The sequence below is a fragment of the Anomalospiza imberbis genome, chromosome 4 (assembly GCF_031753505.1).
Source record: "Anomalospiza imberbis isolate Cuckoo-Finch-1a 21T00152 chromosome 4, ASM3175350v1, whole genome shotgun sequence".
Classification (NCBI taxonomy): Eukaryota; Metazoa; Chordata; class Aves; order Passeriformes; family Viduidae; genus Anomalospiza; species Anomalospiza imberbis.
In genome coordinates, this window is record NC_089684.1 from 67,422,186 (window position 1) to 67,442,275 (window position 20,090).

The following is a 20,090-nucleotide window of genomic DNA, read 5'->3' on the forward strand; positions in this document are numbered from 1 at the left end:
AGCAAGAGAAATCTGCCTGAGCAACATGGACTGATAGCCATTTGCAAGCCATGCACTCCAAAGACAAATGGGATTGCCTCATAGTTAAAAATACTCATATGATGACTCTGGGCAGCTGAAGCTGCACTGCCCTGTGTCCAGGACAGGTGGCCTCAGAAATATCTCAGCACATCACAGCGGTGCCCAGCTTCAGTGCCCATGGAATTGGTAGGCACAGAGCTTCTGGACTTTGATGCTGCTCAATATACAGTGAAACAGTTAGGGAGGTTCTTGCCCTCATTGTCCCTCCCTCAGGACACCGGGGACTGGATGATAATGATAGTAATGACTTCTAGCACTCAGCTGGTAGATGTGCTGGGTTAGTAAGGACTGGAGGTTGTGAGGAGCTTCTGGCTGCTCTACCTATTCCCCATAGGCAAGAGGTGGCAACTCAAAATGCATGAGCCCTACTTGGGAGAAGCACAAGCAAAGGGAAGCAGAGACAGGGGATTGATTCCCACTGTCCTTCTGGGAGAGGATTGAGATCCAACTGCTACTTCACTGCCTGTGGCTAAAGGGAGAGCTTTCATTTCCAAGTTGCCAGTGCAGGAAACAGTTACTCGTTCAGCAGTTTTCATGTTGGTATGTGACAATAGCTGTTCTTGGTCCATTTATTCTCATGAGCCAAATGGATCTGCCTGACAGTGTCCCATTCACAGCCACAGGAATCTCCCAGGCAGGCAAATGATCCAAGTTGTAATGTCCCCCGCCCAAAATTAGCATCTTTAATTTGAGCAAGACATTTCTAATCTAGGACCTCAACATGCTACATGCCTTTTTTCACCACACTACACAGCTAGACATGTGCTTGCTAAGCCCATTTTAGACTGCCTGGGCTGTTTGTCTCATTGCTGTACAATGTTTTAGGCAGAGCTGGGAACAAAGTTGAGGAGTCCTGGCTGCCAGACCAAGTTTCTCTATTTGTTATATCCAGCCACAACAGAGCACTCCAGCTATAATCAGCCAGTACATGCAAAGCAGCTCAGGAGGTATTTTTATCCCCCTCCCTCCCACCTTCTCAACTGCACCAAAATGAGTTAATAAGTGTGAGTGCACTGAACACATGCCAGTATTTAAAAACACAACAACCACAAAGAACAAAAACACCAACCAAAAAGAGGGGATCAAATGACAGAGAAAGAGAATCAGCAACTCCCAATCCTTCCATGAAAATGAATGATACAGAGACTGGAGTAAACACACCATAGTTCTGTTCCACCCAGAGAGGACCCAGGCACCTGTGATTACCTTTTCTTTTGAAGACAGAGTTGGATGAACAAATTTCCTGTACAGGAGGCTGGAGCCTTTTGTGTACGGAGACAGCAGCCAAGCTACAAAAGCTATTTTGAGTTCATAGTAGAATGGAAACCTAGAAGAAAAAGAGGATTACTGTCTGCTCCCAGTTTAACCACTGCCCTTAATTAGAGATGCTGAGCACAGGTAGGGATTTGCCAGCCTAGCTCAAGGCAGCTTTTGCTTACAAAAAATGTCTAAAGATTAAAGTGTATTGACTCACTTTTGAGCACATCTCAATGACACATGTGGATGAATTTTTACTTGGTTATCAGGACCATTATTTAATGGTCTGGAAGAGACTCTGACATGTAATCACTTTCTAGAAAGAGGAGCTTTCTATATGCAAAGATCACAGGTGCTGCCTTCACAGTATCCCCAGTCACTGAAAGCAAGGACCAAACCAGCAAACCAATATTTCATTGGTATGTATTTATGCACTTTCCATCTCTCTGCCTCTCAGCTTTTAAGCTAACACTTATGTGACTAAAATTGAAATACAAGAACCTTTGTTGTCCAAGCAACATAAAGGTGCAGATCCACCCTGACTTTCAGGTAGGGCTGCAAAATATGGAGGACATTAACAACAGGACATGCTTTAGCTGTAACAAGCAGCCAGGTACATTCTGAGATTAAATTATCCAGACTCTTTTCTGGAGGACAGAGCCCAGAGCTCAAGACTGACCACCCAGCAGCATCTTCATGTGGGCAGGCATGTTGCTGCCAGCAGTGTGATGAAGGATTGTTACTCTTTGCAAGCAAGAGCAGTGCAGAGACCTGTGATGGCTGTGGACCAGCCCAGCTGCACCCAGACAGGCTCCTGCTGTGCCACACAGTGCTGTCACTGAGCCAGCTGGGCCAGCCAGCACACAGGTCTGACACCATGGGCCTCTGCAATGCTCTACTCTGAGCATGGATGTGCCAGGTTGATCTCCCACCTCACTGAGGATCTCTACAGCACATTTGATTTCACAGGCTGGATGAGCCCTCTGCCATTCCTCCTGACAGACCCACATAATTTATCCTCCAAAAGGAACCACAAAGCTCCAGATAAACACAGAAGAGGCAGATCTGCATGCAAATTAGATATACATCAATATCTTTTATCTCCTTTTCAATAGATCTGACATGTTGCCAAGTTCTCCTGATTTCCTTCATCTGGAGGACTCACTCAAGGCATGCAGTGCTATGCAGGAATAGGCTGTAAGGACTATGCACTACAGTTAAATTTTCATCCTAAATTATACTGATCTCACTGGTTTCTGGTAGAAAGGCCTTACTATAAAGGACAACCAAGCAACAAACACTTTCAAACCTGAGCATCCAAAAAATACTGAATCTGATAAATGGGCATTTATGTGCTCTCATCCTGACACAGGTCAGCAGGAATCCTTCCACTAGCACCTGAGAGCCACATCAGTGTTGACTGTCACTGTCCTCCATCAAACCAGAAACCCAGCCTAACCAGGAATGTGCCAGGCAAAACATCCCACCCACACAGCAACCTACAAAGCCTCGTGCTGCAGGGCTGTTTGTACCTGATCCACACTCTGTGTATTTCCTGTAGGATACAGCCAGGCAAGTCTAAAACTCTGCCTATAGCTGAATCAACTGTTATTTATGTGATGACCTCTGCAAGCATCCAACTGGGCAGTCAGCTGTGCCTCTCTGACAGGCAGGGCCTGAGACTCCAGTAATGATTTCCCACTAATGAGATACCAGTGAGCCTTTCCACTTCTTTCTTGTTTTTTCTGTGACAGCACTGAGAAAGGAAGCATGTCTCCTGCAGACAAAAACCCTCTGTGCACTTGAAGCTGCTGAACCCCTGTACAGGAGTCAGTGCACCTTTGTGTGCCATTTTTCCCCTTGTAAACATTTCTATTTTCTTTTCATCTCATGCCAAAGAGCCTCTCCCCTCTGGTGCTTACCAGCAAAGAAAGATATCCGTGAATGTCTCTGCTGTCGTGAAGAGCGCGAATATGATCCAGTACATCATCCATTTGACCTGGTAAACAGAAACAGTCTCAAACTATCTCTTACAGGCACAAGTACACAGAATAACTCTCACAGGAAAAGAAATTCTTACCCCCTCACCCTCCCCACTGTGTATTTAGCAATTACTGTGGACTTGAAGGTGCCAGTTTGCCCCACTTCAGCACATAACACATGTCAGATTTACACAGCCCTTGGGAGGGTGACTGTGGCCTTTAGGACTGGTCTCAGGAAAAGAAGAGCAGCCTGACTCTGTCCTTACAGAAACTCCACTGGCCAGTAGAGCATGACAGCCCTACCACAGGGCATTAAAAATCTCACTTGGCTCACGTTAATAGCAAATGTCAATATAAGGTTTTTGGCTAAATTCCATTTAAGACAAAATCTAATTACTTACATAGTACTTACAGACAAAATAGGTAAAGAGGTAACTGCCCATCCCATAATTCAGGGCTCAGGAGCACAATCAACTCACCACAACTTACTGACTCAGTGGGCAGCCCTGGAGTGGCTGTGCCTGCTCCACCCACACCCAGTCCAGTGACAAGGGCAATAGTTTAAATCCCTTGCCTTGGGCTTAGGGGGGGAGTGTTTTACCTGGTAGTGAGAGCATGTGCTGTGCTGTGGGTTCAACTAGAGAAACTCCACTGTCAGGGATGATGTTTCCTTTGGGGTGACAGCAAGAGAGTCTTTGGGGATGGTGACTTGGTCAGATAAACTGTAGTAGCTCAAGTAATTCAGGAATTTGGAAATTTTTGTCACTGAGCATTAAAGGGTATCTAAAAGCACAGCTCAACTATTCTGAAGTATGTAGTATTGGTTCTTCTTAGGATGGAAAAAGATGGTGAGACAAAGGTTGTTAATTTAACTGACAACAGTTGTTTACTTAGGTGTACTTGAAAATGGAGATCCCTAAGCAGCTTTGCTGGAATGGTAGAAAGCTTAAGGAAGTAAAACCCATGAAAATCCATGAATTAGAGAATTGGACCATAATAGCTAAGGCTGGTACAATTGCAATAGGCTAAGGAAAGGTTGGAGGGAAGACAGTACAACAGGGATACCTACACCAGGTGCTGCTCTAGGGAATGGAAGATGGAGGTGTCAATAAATCTGGATCTCACCGGCTTGGAAATGATATCCTCATCTTCTCCCTGATACAGTGGGGATGGTACTGATAGTCTCCATCTCCCTGTAGGTACTGGAATTATTCCCTGAGCACCCGTCACTCTGCTACATAACTGCTCTCCTGGGATTTATATTTATGTGCATATTTATATCTATGTGTAGTGTTACAACAATAATGGCACTGCCAAATGCCTGAGAGCATCATCTTCCTAGTGCAGCTTCTGCCAGACTTTTTATGTAACTGTGACTCCTCAGAGCCTCAGTGCCAACATGGCTCTCTCACTTAGACATTACTGCCAGCAAAACTTTTAAACACAAACCAAGACCTGGTGTGGATGGGCTTGGATCACCCTAAAACATTCATCAAAATTACTATTACCAAGAAGAATAAAATTACTTTAGAGTGATATAAGTTTTGATTATTAAGGGAAGGTTTCTCCTGTGTCGGTGTAAATTATTACTTCATGTATTGTTTTTTTTTTAAATCAGGCCTTAATGGATACATTGCCACAACTGCTATATTACACTGAATTCAATTGTAAGGGCAGACCAGGTCTTAGGTCAGCTGTTCTCACATTTGCGTCACAACCACAAGTGTCTGATGTGAGTTCCTCTTTTACAATTAAATTTCCAACAGGAATTGGACCCTTCAACAAAATACCTTCCAGTAAGGGACTGTGGAAATGTTAAGTATCAGTGGCAGACACTGCTTGGAGATGCTTGTGCACATCCTCAGCATTTTCAGGCAAAGAAGCCCTGAGAAGCACAGCTGTGCAAGGGCTGCAGAGACATTTTACCTTAAGTATCTACTGTGTTCTCTAACACTTACTATTCTCAAAATACCAAAATCATTTTCTGAAGGTGGAAAATTATAAACAAAACTCTTAGCAGCCACGGTGAGCCCCAGACTGAGTTTACACTAAAGATTTAATGGGATAGCCATCTCTGCTGTTATCCAGATGAGAAAACAGACTTGTTATCTCTGGGATCTTGAGAGGATTGAAGAGTCAAGATCTGGGTTCAATGAAGCTAAAAGAGCTCAGGTTGTGAAGAGCGCTACAAATCCTACAGGACCCCAACAGCATCCACGTGCTTCTGATTCTCCCTCATTTCACTTTCCCTGATGGCCCCATATGCCTTTAGAAACCAGGGCCCAGGGAAGATTTTTCAGCAAAAAGAAAAAAGAGAGCACACCCAGCTGCCAGACCTGCCTGTAAATAGGTCGATCTGCAAGGAAGGGTGTTTTTGTCTGAGGATTCAGTCATATGTACTTCTAGTTGCCTCCTCTTATCCTTGTTTTGAATGAGCAGTTAAAGCTTCAAGGCTTTCTGAAAAGCCTTTGATTTATGCTGCTCTTCAGAAACAAAGAAGAGCACACAAAGCTCTGGATGCCAAATGCCTTTTAAGTCGGCTGTATATCTCACCACCAGAGGAGCAGCTGCGTTTGTCAAGGAGCACATCAGCTCTGCACTGGAGCCAGAAGCACAAACCCAAGTCTCGTTTGTGCCCAGCAATCAAGCAGTCCACCTTCAGGCCAGCCTGCCCCCTGCACTGCTTTATCAGCTTTCCCAGAATACAGACAACACTTTTCCAATGTGGTGAGGAGTAGTCTCAGAAAACAACCCCCAGCACAGCCACAAACCTCATTACTCACATATTCTTTGATGTCCTTTGATTTCACGGCTTTGTAAGAATAATATGCAGGGTAAAGTGTGCCAAATATAAGCCTGGAAAAAACAAACAAACAAGAAATGGATTAAATTGATTTCCTGTCACAAGGAAAGATCCCCCACCCCAACCCCACACTGTGTTTTAAATGTGGGTTTTGCACTGGTAAAAAGTGTTAGGATTTGATTTAAGCTTGAGTGCACTAAGTACAGCACAGGAGTGATTTTGCATCACTGAATTCTCAGCAGCTATTGCCAGTGACTTGAATGAAGAGCAGAGATTCAGGCTGTTTTTCCTTTTGCAATGGTTTCCAAATTTGTACCTTATGAGTTACAACAAACCAAAATAACCAAACCAAACAAAAAAGGCCACCACCACACTTTCAAAAGGAAATTAAAAGTCTGATCTTGAAACAATCTACTGCAAAACCAGGAATATAGGAGTACTGTTTTCAGAGAGAGAATTATTTGTCTAAAATCCCTTCCACCTCTATTCAGTACTCGGAAAAGCTGGCAGATGATAAAGCAGGATCCAGATCCTACTGGTGCAAGGGTTGGGGTGCCTCATCCTACATTAAATCTGGTATAGAGAATAACCTTGCACTGTTCAGTGAAGTCAATTTGGGCTCATGAAAGGAGAAGGAATCTGCCCACCAAGATATGCCAACATGGTTAGGCCTAAAAATCCCAGCTCTGCTGTTCTTTCAGACAGCTTCCTTTCAGTTTCAAGTCTGAAAGGGATGCTGTCAGATTCAAGATTTCATGTAAGAAAGAAACAAGGATCTGTAAGTTAAAAATAGCACTACTGAGAAAAAAAAATGTGGAGAATCTTTTTATACTAGGTTCTCTCTGCATCACTGCCTTCATGCTTATTCACTTGGATTATTCTGGATGTAAGCATAGGCTTGTCAAAACCACTTTGCCCTGCCCAGGTTTCAGTCAGTTTTATTCAAAGCAGGAGGATGAAACTGCAAAGTCTAAATTTAATAGATTGCAGGGTAATGTTTATTGGCTTGTAAAGACCCATCTTTCCATTGAAGCTTTTGCTTTAAATTCACACAACTGTTTCCTCTGCTCCTGGGAATGAAAATGATCAATGTTTCAACCCCTAATTGTGGAGCCACATGGACCTGCAGTCATCTTTATCCACCCTGCCAGCAGTGACTGTGTGCCGAGGGACTCATAATTACAGTCAAGTCCATTACGTGTATAAGACATTAAAAATTAACACTCTGGGATGTGGTGCACCATCGTACTTCCCGGAGCTCAGGAAGGTATTTATGAAAGAATGGGGTGAGCCAGCACACATCTTGATTTCCAAAGCAGTGACCAAAGGCAATTTGCCTGCTATTCATCATGCTCGCTGTAGCATGGCTTAGCAGAACCTGAAGCACAATGCAGACTTCAGAAAAGCAGCTACTGAGTGAGGAGATTCAACATTTTACAGAGGCTTCACGCTGGTTTCAAAAATTGTTGCTGGAAGCAGTCAGCTCCAAACATATTTCACTCAGAGGGGCTTGTGCTATCTGCAAGGATCAGATACAAACACTCAAAAATTCTGGGAAACCAAAAGCTTTTTGTCCCTTGCAGTATCCCACCAAACAGCAACATGGGTTAAGGCAAGGATGAACACACACACAGTGGCTTGATCCTGTTCTCACCGAGGCTAATAACAAATATTCCAAGTTCAGTGGTAGCAGGACCTAATCCATAGAAGCTGGAGTTCACAAAAGGAAGAAAGCTACAATATTCAGAAAATAACAGCTGAGCACATGAAAAATATTTTTGGCTCTCCTTATAAAAAGCACTGCAATGCTGTTCTTCCTTCTTGGAATAGGCTGGCTGCTATCTCACACTTTTATTTCCTGCAAAGAATCACTGAATGATTGATAGTCATTTCCTCAGTTTGTGCTCATAACAGAAAGTCACTGGATCCTGAAGAAGCAAATGGTTTATAGGAATAGCAGAAAATAATTAGTTGCAGACAATAAATACTTGGAAAAGAAAATCCTGTGAGAGAAGGAAATTGCAATAATTTTGCGTGTGCAGAGCAAGGGACAGTTAATAAGATGATGTGATCTCCCTAAACTAGAGATTGAGAGTTTCACTGATTTGCCTTGCAGTGTGTCGTGTGCATATATGGACATTTATTACTGCTGTGGTTTACCAGACTGAAAATTGTTTTAAGGAATGTTGGAAGCCAGTCTTGTCACTGCTGTGGCTTACTAAGTGGCTTGGGGTCACAGTCTCTGGGTACACTCTACAAATGGAAAACAAAAGATGTTTGGGCATTTCTGTAAAGCTTATTCAGGGTTTTTAAGACAAATATTTGTGTATAGGGATATCCCAAAGTCTCTTGAAGTCACTGTTTTCACTTGGCTTTGGATCAGGGTTGAGTACAATTGATTTAATTTGAACACACACATCAATCCTCCATCTTTTCCCTCAGTTCCTCTACCCTGCTGAAGACAATGATTCTCACTTCCCCCTCATCCAAGCTTCCTGCGTAATTAAAGTTATTGTTGATTCCTGCCTTCCTTCATCTCTGTGCTCAGAATGTTGCCAAATCACTCCTGCACGCTATACACAAACCTGAGGCTGACCCTTTGTCCCTCCTTTGTCCCCTAAAAGCCATAAAGTCTTTCTTTTTCCAAGTCTCTTTTCCACCTCTTTTGTGTGGTCTCTACCCCACTTGGATGCACTCATGTTTAAACCTCTCTCCCCTATACCAGTCACCCCCATTCCCAGCCTAACAAGCTGAAGTAACTTATCTTTGCTTTCCATGCCTGAAAAATGTTGTTCCTAAGCGCCGTTGGTTTGCTCTTTCATCACATCCTACCTCGGTCCCTTCTCTCTGTTAATGACTGCAGTGCCACCACCCTCTTCCTCTGCTGTTCCCTACTTGTTTCTCACACACCCTGGAGCTCCTGTGCTCCTTGTTCCCCCATTGCACATCAGTCCATTGCCTCCAAAACAATCTGCTCCCTGGCAGTCATCCTGACAGCCCCCAGTCTGAGAGACAGCAGCCCAATTCCAACCACATAATTCCCCAGTCCTCCTCATCTCTATATTCTTCTTCTGCCACGCTTCTGATGTTCTCTGAACCAGATCACGGGACCTTCAGCTTTCTTCCCACATCCCCAAAATCACAGGACTGCCCCTCAGTTCCCTCCCACAGCTGCCAGCTGAGCTGGCACTCAGATGTGCTGTGACTCCTTCTGTGTTACAGGCACTGTCTGCCTGCCTGGTGCCAGCCAGCCAAATTAATGACCTACCTATGGAGTCAGCACTGCAGCTTTTACCTCCTGGCAGACAGTGCTATAAAACAGTCTCCTATCCAGCAGCCAATTCTTAGGAATAATGTAGGAAATTTATATTTGAGACCTCTCTGACCCATCTATTTTGGCCACAACCAATTTGCAGATCCCAAAGTTTTGCAGCAGTGGAAAACCAGACAACTTAAGTCTCATTTCCTTAGGAAACCAGTGTCAACACACTCGCCCCGCCATTTCCATCTTTCAAAGCTTATCTGTGTACCCAAGAAAGCCTTGGCCCTTTTACCTTCTGTGCAGAAGCAGATATCCTGATCATCAAACCTCCCAGAGCTTGATGTAGAATAGCTACTCCATTTAAAGCTACAGAAATGTTCTGCAGTCTGGGCTAAAGCAAGCACACACCCTCGGGGTATAGAGAGAGGCAAGGAAGTGGTGACATCCATCAGTGAGTTAGGAAAAGCTGACTTGCAGCACTAAACAAATAACCACAACAGCCTGACAGTTCTTACACTGCTCTGTGCTGGAGGTCTACACCACTTACAATCACCTTGAAAAAGGACAAAACAACAGCTGTAAAGAAATCACCGAAGAGTCGAATAATTGTGCAACAGGAGGCAAAAATCTAAGTAAAAGGTTAGTCTGCCTAAAGAATAGGATAAGGATTAATGCTGAAAATCCTATAATCCTATTAGGCACCTCAGCAGCAGCATCCCCAGTCTGGATCATTACATGTGCTTCCGGTCATTCATTGTCAAAAGGGAGACACGAAGGCAGGAGGGGAAAGACAGGGAACGTGGAAGTGCACTGGGGAGGATCCATAAGAGGGACTGTAAAGGCTGTAAGTGTTTCTTTTGCAACAAAGACAGATAACTCAGGTTATTTACTCCTCCTGATGCAGTGTAAGGGGATGATCAACTCAATAAAGAGAACAAAGGGAAAAGCAGGGTAGAGACCCCCTGTATCACCAGGAGATATTATGTGGAATGGGTGAACTGCATTTATTAATATAATTACATTATGCAGGATCTGGGGTTTGGGTTTCATTATTCAAGTTTACCATTAAATGACACAGGAAAGGATGAAGCTTCCCATATTGTGGGGTTTCCTGCTTGTCAGGGGAATACTAAAGCAATTGAACTGATGGCTCCTCTTTAACAAATCCTGTCATATTCCAGGGGAGCAGATCCATCATCACCAAAGCTCCTTCTGTCTCCACTTACCAGGACAGCCACGGTCAGACCTGGCTGTTATATCCTTCTGTTCCTTCTCTGGATCTGCTGGAGCACTGGTCTGACCATCACAGAGCACAGGCTATCCTAGATGTGACAGTATTCCTGCTAGAATCTAGACTACAGTCTGGGGAACAGCCTCAGAGCTGCTACCATGACCTGAGACGGTCCCACAGGACACCTTGGGTTCTGATCTGGTGATGCTGCTTTCCTCATGGAAAAGTCATTTACCCACAAAATTAACTCTCATGCTCCATAAAGTAGACACTGAAATAAATGGGAAGGCTCTTAGTGATTCTCAGGAGTTCTTGCCAGGACTCAAGTTACCTCCAGAAATGCCTGCACATCCACCCCCTTGAGCACTTTTAACCACAGGGGTATTTTCTGGGTAGTAACCTGCTGTTACAAATATACCAGCACGGGCTGCCTACATCCCAAGCCATCCAAGTTTTGCTCCTCTAGTTACCATGCCACCAGCAGTGTTTGGGCTGCCCAAACACTTAGAACATTGTACTACCACAACACAAATAGAACAGCCCTTATTTTGCCCATAAATAACAAATGTTCCCATTTCATCGGCACACAGCAGCCAAGACGACAACTTCTGTGCACAGGCATGGGCACATTTAGGAATCATTGAGATATTTCCTATTTTCTCAACACGTTCACTGGCTAGTGTGTGCTTCTTACACAGAGAGTAGAAGCTGAGCTGTCACCATGCCAGCATTCCTCAGTGATACCACCAAGAAGGGTGCCAATAGGTTTGTTTTCCTTATTATCAGTCCTTATTAATGTTTACACAGTGCCATGGGTTAAAAATAAACAGCACTGCCTTTGCACTGAAGGTTCCTGGTTGAAATCCAGCCATCAGGGACATGAAAATAAGTAGTGCACAAGGTCAGGGAAAGGGTTAATTTGAGTCCCTGGACAGGCCAGACGCCTGATATTCAAGAAGGGGCTGGGGTGGAGGAAGCACCAGCTGCAGAGGAGGTTCTGGGCTATATTCCCTAGGAGGTGGCTCCTGTAAATTCTTTGCAGTCACTGTGCAGCAGAATGGTGGCTCCAGGGAAGTTGGGAACTTGCCTGTTCGCTCTCAGGGTGACAACTGACACCATCCCCACCCTGGGGCCCAAGAGATGTGGATACCTGACCATGCCAGACTGACATCCTGATACACGCTGAGAATACTCATGACAAAAATACCTCTCAAAGAAAGCAATGGGTCCTGATTCCCCTGAGACATATTAGGCTCACATCAAACTCCACTTGCAACTTGAATCAAACATCCTTATGGGGCTGGTTCAGTGCCCAAGGGCAAACATGCAGGTGTGCCCATGTCACTCAGCCAGTCATGAACTGCCTTTGCAGGCAAAGCTCCACTTGCACAGCTACCCAGCACATCCTCCTGCTTTGGGAAACATTCCTCTGCACCTCCTTGATGAGCTGCTTAGCTCTTGTGACCTGCTAGGACCATGTCCTCACATCCGCGCTTCCAAAGCACATACACACCCACACCAAGGAAGGAGAAGGCACATCCAGGAGAGCTCTGTGTCTAACACAGAGATGTTCTGCTTTCCATCCAGATCCACCTCTGACTTCTCAGCCAGGTTACTACAGAAGCAAATCTTAATGCAACCTAATGGCCGCTGAAACTCAGTCGCTCCTCCTGGCGTAACTGCAGGGCACAGGGACGCCCGAGCAGTGCGGTTTCTGTCCCTGATGCTTCTGATTTAAGCAGTCTTCATCTTCCCAAAGCAGCACATATTCCTCTCCAGCTGTCATGACCCTTTTTTGTTTTCCTCAGCCAGGGCACTCCTCACACAGGAGCTGGAGATGGCCAGGCACAAGCAGGTGAAGAAACACAGCAGCAGGGATGGGTGGAGAAAATGGCCTTGGCCGGCCTGGAGCTGTCAGACAACTACACCTGGGTCACAGCAACCCCGTGCATTTGGGGGCAGGGTGGTTTGAGAGTCTGCTCAGCATAAGGAGACCTGGCGGTGCTGGTTGACAACCAGCTGGGACTGGGCCAGCAGTGTGCCCAGGTGGCCAAGAAGGCAAATGGAACTCTGGCCTATATCAGCAATAGTGTGGCCAGCAATTCCAGGGAAGTGATTGTCCCCCTGTGCTGGGCATTGGTGAGGACACATCTCAAGTGCTGTGCTCAGTTTTGAGCCCATCCCTTCTAAAAGGACGTTGAGGTGCTGGAGCATGTCCACAGAAGTGCAATAAAGCTGGTGAAGGGCTTAGAAGACATGTCCTATGAGGAGCAGCTCAGGGAACTCAGGTTGTGTAGTCTGGAGAAAGAGGAGGCTTAAAGAGACCTCACTGCTCTTTAGAACAGACAGGAGGTTGCAGTGAGGTGGGGCTGGTCTCCTCTGCTGTGTCTGTAGTGAAAGGCTGAAAGAAAATGGCCTTAAGTGGCACCAGTGGAGGTTCAGATTAGATATAAGAAAAAAAAAATCACTTGAAGAGTGGTTAGGCATTGGAATAAATTGCCTAAGGATGTGGTGAGTCACCACCTCTGGAAGTATTCAATAGGTGTTGGGATGTGGTACTTGGGGAGATGGTTTAGGGGTGATTGCGGTTGTGTGGGGTTGGCAGCTGGACTGGATGATCTTGAAGGTCTCTTTCAACCTCAATGATTCTGTGAACTATTACATTTGTTCACACTGAAATCCTACATTCAGACTGGTCTAAACAAGACCAGTCCCCACTGTTCCCTTTTCCACACTTCCTGTAGCAAGAAGATAGAAATGCTAAAATAACTCTATTATTGATGGAGAGACCTTGTTAAATATTGGGATTATTATGGTAATGCACGTGATGCCCACTAAAGCCTGACATTCCTAGAAAAACTACCAGCAGTGAAGGGTCTTCACAGGGTCATGTTTACATGGGTACCCTTGAGTATCATATTTAAAGTCCATTCAAGATTAGGCAGGTACTTAACGTTTCCCAGGGTTACTGATCCAGACTCTCTTCAAACTCAGGCAGAATTCTATCAATTTACACTCAAGCCAACACTTGAAAGTCCTCTTTCCAGTCCTTCAGAACAGAGAATGCCTGTGTAGCTGGTATAAAAATACCCCACAGCTCCGCAGCTATTTTAGGAAGCAAATTCCTTGCAGGTGGAGGTTTACTAAGCTGGTCTGTTCTACTTCACGCTGCCATCAGCGGAGCTGCCGAGCCCGGAGCGCTGATGAGAGAGAGGAATTTGTTGTCACCCAGACAATGTTGGAAAAGGGGTCAGTGTGGAGAGTGTGTGGGGCTGGTATGGGGCTGTGAGACGTGAACAAGCACACTGTGCCTGGCACACCCCAAGAGGCTTGAGCAGCTGCCTGTGAGAGATAGCGTTTCGTGGGCCTCGCCAGAGGCATTGGCGCTGCCGCTGCTGCTCCCTCTCCCCGCACCGCAGGAGAAAACAGCCCACGGACCCCAGCGCCGGCACAGCCCACGGCCTCATCACTCTTTTGGGGAAGAAGAAGCAATCAATTAAAGTGTGATACTAAGGGCAATAAAATCCATGTCTTTTAGAATAGAAAACATTCCTGCTCTGTGACCAGGTCAGATCCTCATCCAGCTTCACTGTTCCAAAATGGCAGGGCTCAGGGTCTGTGTGCCCTGATGTTCTCCCTATCCGGTACTGACAGTATAGCTCCGGCTTTGAGAGCTTTGGTTTTTTCCAAGCCAAATAAATGGCAATTGAAAAATTAATGGTGTGTTTTAGATGGGAGGGGCTGCTTTTCCTGACTCTGGAAGGGGGATGTTTATGTGGGAAAAGGGTTTTTTAGAAACACTGATATTATATTCCAGAGATGACAGATGGTCCAAAATCTGCATTGTGAGTTAGCCTACAGATTTATGGTAGGCTCATTATATGAAAAGGAACAGAAAAACTTATAACCTAACCAAACTAATTTCTAGGCTAAAAAAAGGTACAAACTATGGATTGCTTATCAACAGAGAAGCTCCGCATTATTTTCATAGGAAACCACATCATGTAGCAAGTATTATTTTGGAATTATTTTGACTGCTAGTAAGTGAATCACCTTTTAGAGAGAGTAACCACATACAGAAATCCTAATTGAGAGCATAATCCTACTACCTTCTCTGTATCTGAAAACTCAGTTCAGGTTATGGAAGACTTCCACCATCAAACCATAAGTGCTACCACTGTCTGAGGAAGTGGCGAGAAACACAAAAGTTCCTGTTCATCCACCCCTCACTGAAAGACAGCTTTAGACTTCTTGAGGTGTACTCATGGGACAGAAAACAGGAATAAACAATTAAATGAAACTATAACACATCCAAATCAATTGCAACATAACCTCCTTAGAGTATTGTTACTTCAGCTTTCCAGGGACAGAACGTTATTAGACATGCTTAACTAAATGCAAGGAATATTTCAGCTCAATGTAATTTCAAAATTAAACCAGAAGATCTCTGGCCCAAATACTCAGCTAAAGCAATGAGAAATATTGACTTTCCATGGATTACCAATGGCTCAATCCACTGAAACAAATCAAGCAGTACCAAGGTTGCTGTGAGTATCTCTGGGTCTTGGAGCTCTCCAGAAGCTCTTGGAGGAGGACAGAAACCCAGGGTAGATCTCTCCACTAGCCAAAGAGAGCAGTTGGTCCAGAAACAGGTGTCAGGCATAGTCATGGCCAGCTTGGTGCCAAACAGCCTGAGGTGAAATCTCACTACTGTTCCAACCCCCCTGCTATGGGCAGGGCCACTTTCCATTAGTATGGTGGATATGGTAGGTGCTGGTAAATTAACAGTAAACAGCATAACTCCTTCCATCAGGAACTTTCTTACCTCTCTGAGGACTCCAGAACATTAACCAGAAAACGCAGAAGACCAAACGTTTTGAGGGACCAGACTCACTGAAAACAAGTGGGACCCAATTCAGTTGTAACCTCCAGGTTCCAGAGCCAATATCTACCTCTTAGTTAAGTAAACAAACAAACAAATAACCCACACACGCATTTAAAACATTTCTTCTCATTTTGATAACACATTTCAAAGGAGGATTTCAAAGTGCAGTACAAATATTATTGATATGAATATCAAAGCTGGTGGCATTACTACTGATTTCTGATTATTTTTATTTCATTAGTTGTTTATATCTATTTTAAATTATAAGAAAGACAGACATTAAAATCATAGAGGAAGAATCATATCAGGACATGAACAGTGCTCAGTTTTTAACTCCAGTTTTAAAGCAAGAGTGTAGGAAAGCTAAGGCAAGATGATTCTACAGGTAATTTCAGAATATTCAGCCCAGCTCCATGCTTTGGTTAGCATGGGTATCAGAATGTCACATGCTAAATATAACAGCTGCAAAATTGCCGGGAGTTCACAGGCCATGCAGACCAAGTTTCTCTTTCTGGCCCACATACACAGATTGGTATTCCTTCTGGGTACTATAAACATTTTAGGGAGTGGCTGGGCACCTGCTTTCTTGCTAGGACCTGCATAATTTTTATTTTAAAACAAAGGAAAACAAGAAACTGTCATACAGCTTGAAAATGAAAGGCTTCTAGTCTTTTCTCACAGGTATTTGACTACAGTTTCTGGTGTGAATTTAATAGAGCTCTTTCCTCGAGGGTCTTTTCTCATTTCATTCATCCTTTTTAATCCCTCCATTTTATACAGCTAATAGCAGCATTGTAATGAAATGCATGGTGCAGCTGAGATAAACATGAAGGCAGAGATCTCCAGCTGGAGCTGAACTGATACAGAGCAGTCTCCAGTCTAAGCCAGACATAAGGGAGAGGAAAGCAGAAGGAAACACGCCTGTTCTGAAGCCATGGACCACTAATGAATAATCAGTCAGATCTGCTGGCCACACCTCTGAATTCAGCTTCAACTACCAGGACAGCTCTTTGCCTCTAATTAAAATGAATTAGAAGAAAAATGACCATTTAGTGGCTAATCCTAAATCATGGTGTTAGGATAAGTGGTACAAAACAGCAGCTGGGAGAGCCTAACTAATACCCTGAGCCAGCACCTCTCAGGGCTGTCCTGGGGCAGCATCAGCCCCACAGGGGTGACACCCATCATGACATGTTAATGGGAGAGGCTCCCCAGAGCGCTTCACTGACTGGGGGTGGTTAGTACAGGGGGATGAGACTCATTATGGGATGCACGGGCAGACAGTGGACTTGGGCTCACGCATGGAATGAAAAGCACACCAAAATGACCGTCCAGTGGCACCTCTTGTTTCACACCTTCTCCTTCACATACTCATCCACAATGGTCATGATGTACCTACTGAACCTTTGGAGTTCTGGAGAACATATGGGACAGCCAGCACCCAGCACTTTGGCTTCTGAGCTTCCATCAATAATGTTCACTGCAGAGCAGGAGCACTTCCTCCAGGGTTGAATCTGGAGGAACCAGACTCACCCAGGAGCAAAGGAGCAGCACCAATCCCCTACCAGAGGTAAATCATGAGCCCCAGGCCCCATCCAGTCAAATTTTCAGTATCTTCATCTCTAGACTCCTGCTCGCTTACCCTTGCTTTGAATAATTCTTTTTTATATATATAATGAGAGTTTCCCTTGCTGCAACATGTTTTCATTACCTCTCCCCCTTTTGCTGTGCCTCCACAAAAAGCCTTCTCTGTAACAATCCTCCTCATTTTTGAAAACAGCAATGACATCTCCCCTTCACCATTTCTTATCAAGGCTGAACAAACATCCCACTCATCTGTCCTGGTGCACCATGCACTCCAACCCTCTTCCACTGGACTCATTGCTGCCAGGGCCCTCCTTCTACCAGGGAAACTCAAATGGGATACTCTACTCCAGCCAGCAACTGTGACATCCTCCCACAGTTTTGAAATAGAGGGGAATAACCACTTTCTTCAACCTGCTGGGTAATCCTCTTACTAACCCAGCCCCGTGTCAAGATCTGGAAGAGAACAGCACTACATCATTCCTATGGTCAGAGGTACAGCAGTGCCAGGCATCCACTCCCTGAATGACGAGATTCTTCCCTGCTGCTTGGAGAACCTTCTTCCTCAGCCCCACCACACCCTGTCCTTTGCAATTGGTGCTGTCCCCGAGAAGCTAAGCTGAGGAATACCTACCTGATTGCCAAGGGAAGCATGTGAAGGACAGCACCACGCCATCTTAACTCTGGGACTTCACACAGAATGGGTGCTGTTAGCAGAGCTTCAAAAAGAGGGGTAGGGAGATGAAATGAATATTTACCAACAGTGCTCTAATTCTCTTGCTTAGCTATTTTTCGAGAAGCTAGAGGAACAACTAGATTTCCCTTATCTCTACAGCCACACATCACAGACAAGGCTTTGTGTCATTAGCTGTGTAGTTTACTATAATGGTTTTATGGTAATGTTGTTGCATGATCTATTCTTACACAAAGCCATGAGTAGAGAGGTCATTAGCAGCTCATTTACCCCTAAGCCACCGTATATATCTGGATTTAAAATGACATAACCTTTCTTTTGCTGGAGCTGGGAACCTCACAGGGAAAGTGAATTACCCATACATGGCTAATACTCATACTATGATAATTTTTAAAAAGATCAAGGGCTGCAAAGCCTTGATCAAGCTAAAACTGATTTAAAGGGTTTTCTTAAATGACTGTCTCCTCCAGAGCCCCTAAATTTATCCTTTAGAAGTTGGAGAACTATATTTTCAGGTTAAATGAAGAAAGATTAAATGAAACTGCTCCTAAGAAAAGTCATATTCAGCACTGTTGAAGGGTTGACCTATGTTAGTATCAGGACAAATACATACTCCAGGGTCCAGGAATCTTTAATTTTTCTGATCTAATTATTCTAAAAGGCTTTTCAGGGCTGTACTTGAGGACACAGCAGTACCCTAGGCACACAAATACCAACACCTCTGTAAGCCTTCACCATCTTTATTTAGTTCTCTCCAAGTCTTTGGGAAATAGCTGAGTTCTCAGATCCCCTTTGTACATTTTCTACATCAGCCCAGCTGAGCATTCCCCTGGTTGGACATCCATCGTGCAGTGTTGACACACAAAAGCTGCATCTGTTGTGCCTTTAACTTTCTTGGGTTGGGCAGGATATTGCCACTGTTTCTGGCTCAGAGCATAGCAGCACACGGTGTGGGTGGGCTAAGATACTCCAGGTGGAGATTCAGTTGCCCAGCCTCCAAAATTCATGGCCATCCTCTCGGTAACACTTGCATATTGCCCAGAACTGCAGCTGAAGTTAAATACCTCTGACTTGCAATTTACTTGGCAGGTGCATGGGACAGATACAACTCATGCAATTTGTACAGAGCATTCTAAAATATCTTTGGTTTTGATCAACAAAGAGTAAATATGCACAAGTGTAATACTGGAACTTAGACACATTTCCTTAGCCAGTCTGGAATGTTTCTTAAAATGCAAGGCTTCTCTTCTGAACTTTGAAATCTCTCTACACCTATTTAACTTTCCTACATCATGATTCACCTCACAAGTGAATATACTTCTGCTACAAAAAGACAATTCCTTCCCTATTCCTCCCAAATAATTTTATCTTTTAAATACCTCCAGGTTTTGTATTCCTTGACCAATATTCAATTTATTTTTAAATTTCTGATATTTTCCAATCTTACCATAGCTTCTCCCCAAAGCTTAACAGGTTAAACACTTATCTGTTACACCAAAGACTAGATTTCAATCCCTGTAATATCCTAGTAAGTGAAGTCTTTGGGTTTTTAACTAAAGGTAAGAGAGAGAAAGGGGTTTCTTTTTACAGCACAGCTACTATTCACCTACATTACATTTTTTTAACAACCACCTGTTACCTAAAGTGCAGGCAAAACTCACTAGCAAGGACAGGTATCTACTGAAGCATTTCCTGGCCCAGCAGCTCATATTGAGAGCTTTACAATGACATCTGACAATTTGAGATTTTGGACAAATAGATACCTAGGGTAAAAACTTTCAGAGAAGGCTGAGATGACAGGTTCCATTGACCATGCTTGAAAATAAATGGCTTTCACCACTGGAAATCAGCAGCTTGGTCACAGCCCAGGCAGTGTGAGATCTAGAAAGAGAAGCTGCATTTTCCAGGCACTGCTTCTGTGCCACCCCCATCATTACACTGTGAGACAATCTCACTGTGAGCACATCTTAGCAATTCCCACATTTGCTTGTTTATTCTTGTCAGGTGATTTCTTGGAAGCAATTACAGGAACATTTCCATTCAAAACAAAGCATCAGGCAATGGTTTCTCAGAAAAGAGCATGAACACAGCCTTGCAGGTTCAGAGTACAAAGCAAAGTACCTGATGCCCACAGATATACGCAATATATGCACATCGTCGAGAAGTTGGCATTTAAAATCCAGTTTCACAATTTGATGAAGACATCAGGTTTTTTTAATGCCTCAATACAGCAGTAGTGCTATCCATATACTCAATTCTCCTCCTGACAGAAGATGCTATGGTCCCATTTGCATTCAATTTTGATCTCTCC

The 20,090-nt window shown here is 44.2% G+C and overlaps 1 protein-coding gene across 3 annotated transcripts in view; it reads right to left on the bottom strand.

Annotated features, from left to right (window-relative positions):
- Window positions 1–20,090, bottom strand: part of REEP1 (receptor accessory protein 1) — a 64,924-nt gene that overhangs the window by 31,842 nt on the left and 12,992 nt on the right. For all 3 annotated transcript variants that reach the window (XM_068189003.1, XM_068189004.1, XM_068189005.1), the window contains exons 2-4: window positions 6,104–6,176; window positions 3,261–3,337; window positions 1,288–1,408 (exon numbers count right to left, since the gene is read on the bottom strand). In XM_068189003.1, coding sequence (XP_068045104.1) covers window positions 1,288–1,408; window positions 3,261–3,337; window positions 6,104–6,176 — 271 coding nt within the window. The remainder of the gene's footprint in view (window positions 1–1,287; window positions 1,409–3,260; window positions 3,338–6,103; window positions 6,177–20,090) is intronic.